At 62.3% G+C, this 1,813-nt stretch overlaps 1 protein-coding gene across 1 annotated transcript in view; it reads right to left on the reverse strand.

Moving 5' to 3' along the window:
* The window catches only part of LOC102763411 (nuclear receptor corepressor 2), a 49,912-nt gene that overhangs the window by 47,730 nt on the left and 369 nt on the right, over nucleotides 1–1,813 (reverse strand). The window contains exons 2-3 of the mRNA XM_015567218.1: nucleotides 1,465–1,807; nucleotides 1,168–1,261 (exon numbers count right to left, since the gene is read on the reverse strand). Of these exons, the coding sequence (XP_015422704.1) occupies nucleotides 1,168–1,261; nucleotides 1,465–1,807 (437 nt within the window). The remainder of the gene's footprint in view (nucleotides 1–1,167; nucleotides 1,262–1,464; nucleotides 1,808–1,813) is intronic.

Raw genomic sequence — 1,813 nt, forward strand, 5'->3', positions numbered from 1 at the left:
ACCCTTCCCGCTCTCCAGCCGGGGCCTGGCCACCTGGACCCCAAACAGACGCCCAGAGGCCGTTGATCGGCTCTCCGGCTGCTGAGCAGCGCCACGTTCCCACCGCCAGCACGACGGGCAGGGCCGCCACCCGACCCTTTCACTTATTTATTTATTTTTAAGACCTCAAATCCACCTTCCAGGGATAGAGAATGTTTTTATCTGTATTTTTTAAAATATCTTTTTATTGATGTCAGAGAGAAAGGGAGAGGGAGGGAAGAGAGAAACATCCATGATGAGAGAGAACCATGGATCGGCTGCCTCCTGCACGCCCCCCACGGGGGATCAGACCACAACCCGGGCCTGTGCCAACGGGGAATTGAACCCTGACCTCCTGGTTCCTAGGCCGAGGCTCAATCACTGAGCCCTGCCGGCCGGGCCCGCCCTGACCCCTTCCCAGGCACCCTCCCCGCAGGCTGAGCCGCCGTGAGCACTGTTTTCCGAGCAGCATCGATTGGGCGAGGGTCCCTGGGGGTCTGTGCCCTCGGAATCCGTGGACAGGCCTCTGTGGGGGGAAGCTCCCTGCCCCGCCCCCGCCCAGCTGTCTGCCCACAGACGGGGAGAGGCTGGTGGCGCCCAGGACAGGACCCGGGGAGCAGAGGCCGGCGCGGCTCACGTACTTTGGGAGACCCAGAGCACGCAGACCGAGCCTGACTTTCCCGGAACATTCTAGAACTTGCCATGGTGCCATGCCCCAAGGTGAATCACAGGGCACAGGCAGCGGCTCCGCGTGAAAGCGTCAGATTTGAAAGTCACATTTTCCTCCTCCCGCTGCCCAGCGCTTTTCCGACAGACTCGGAGAGAAAGCAGAAGACCGCACGGTTTCCAGTCAAAACAAGAACTGGCCCGCCGGCCTCATTAGCAAACAACCCCTCGCGCTGTCCAGAGGGGAGCCCGGCGGTCTCGCCCTGCTGCCCGCAGCCATCGGGTCCAGCGCAGGCGGGCCCGCCTCTGTCGCAGTCCCCAGGCGTCTGTGCGGGACGCGGTTAATATCCAGCATTCTCGGGGTGGGGGGGATAGCATCCCACACCAGGAGAAAAGCAGAGGTAAGAAAGGGGGGAACATGGCCCCCAGACTCAGCTCAGCTGTCACTTCCTGGGGGAGGTCCCCCCACTGCCTCCTCCCCACATGGAACACCTGCATCTGGACTCCATTCAGTGCCTGCCTCCCTGACCAGACCACGTGCTCCTTGAGGGCGGCCACAGAATTGCCCTGTGCTGTCCTGGAATACAGCCGGCGCTCAATAAGTGTCTGCAGTTATACGGGCGGAGCTCAACAAGTGCACATAGGTATACAGGCGGTGCTCAACAAGTGCATGCAGGTATACAGCTGGCGCTCAATAAGTGTCTGCACGTTTACAGGCGGCGCTCAACAAGTGTTTGCAGAATGAAAAGATATAAACTGCCCCCCAGCTGGTCCACTCACCTATTCTTGTCGCCCCCCTCCGGCTCGTCCACCTCGTCGGCGCTGCAGGTGGCGCTGGAGTCACTGTCCTGGGGGGCGCCTGAGCCCTTGGTGGAAGGGGCTTTGCCCCCAGAGCCTCCACCACCCTCCTTCTTCTCCACCTTGACCACCCCCTCGGGCGCAGGCTCGGCGCCGGCCTCCGCGCTCCCCTGGGCTTTGTCGGGCGCCTCCTCCAAGGCCTCCTCCTTGCACTCAGTCTTGATGGGCTGGGCAGGCGGCCCCTCGTCTGGTGGCTCCTTCTTGCCCACAGCCACGGCCACGGCCAGTTCCTGGGCCACGGCAGGTTTCTGCTCCTCCCCATCCTCTGCCG

Source organism: Myotis davidii, unplaced genomic scaffold (assembly GCF_000327345.1).
Source record: "Myotis davidii unplaced genomic scaffold, ASM32734v1 scaffold43, whole genome shotgun sequence".
In the NCBI taxonomy this organism is placed as follows: Eukaryota; Metazoa; Chordata; class Mammalia; order Chiroptera; family Vespertilionidae; genus Myotis; species Myotis davidii.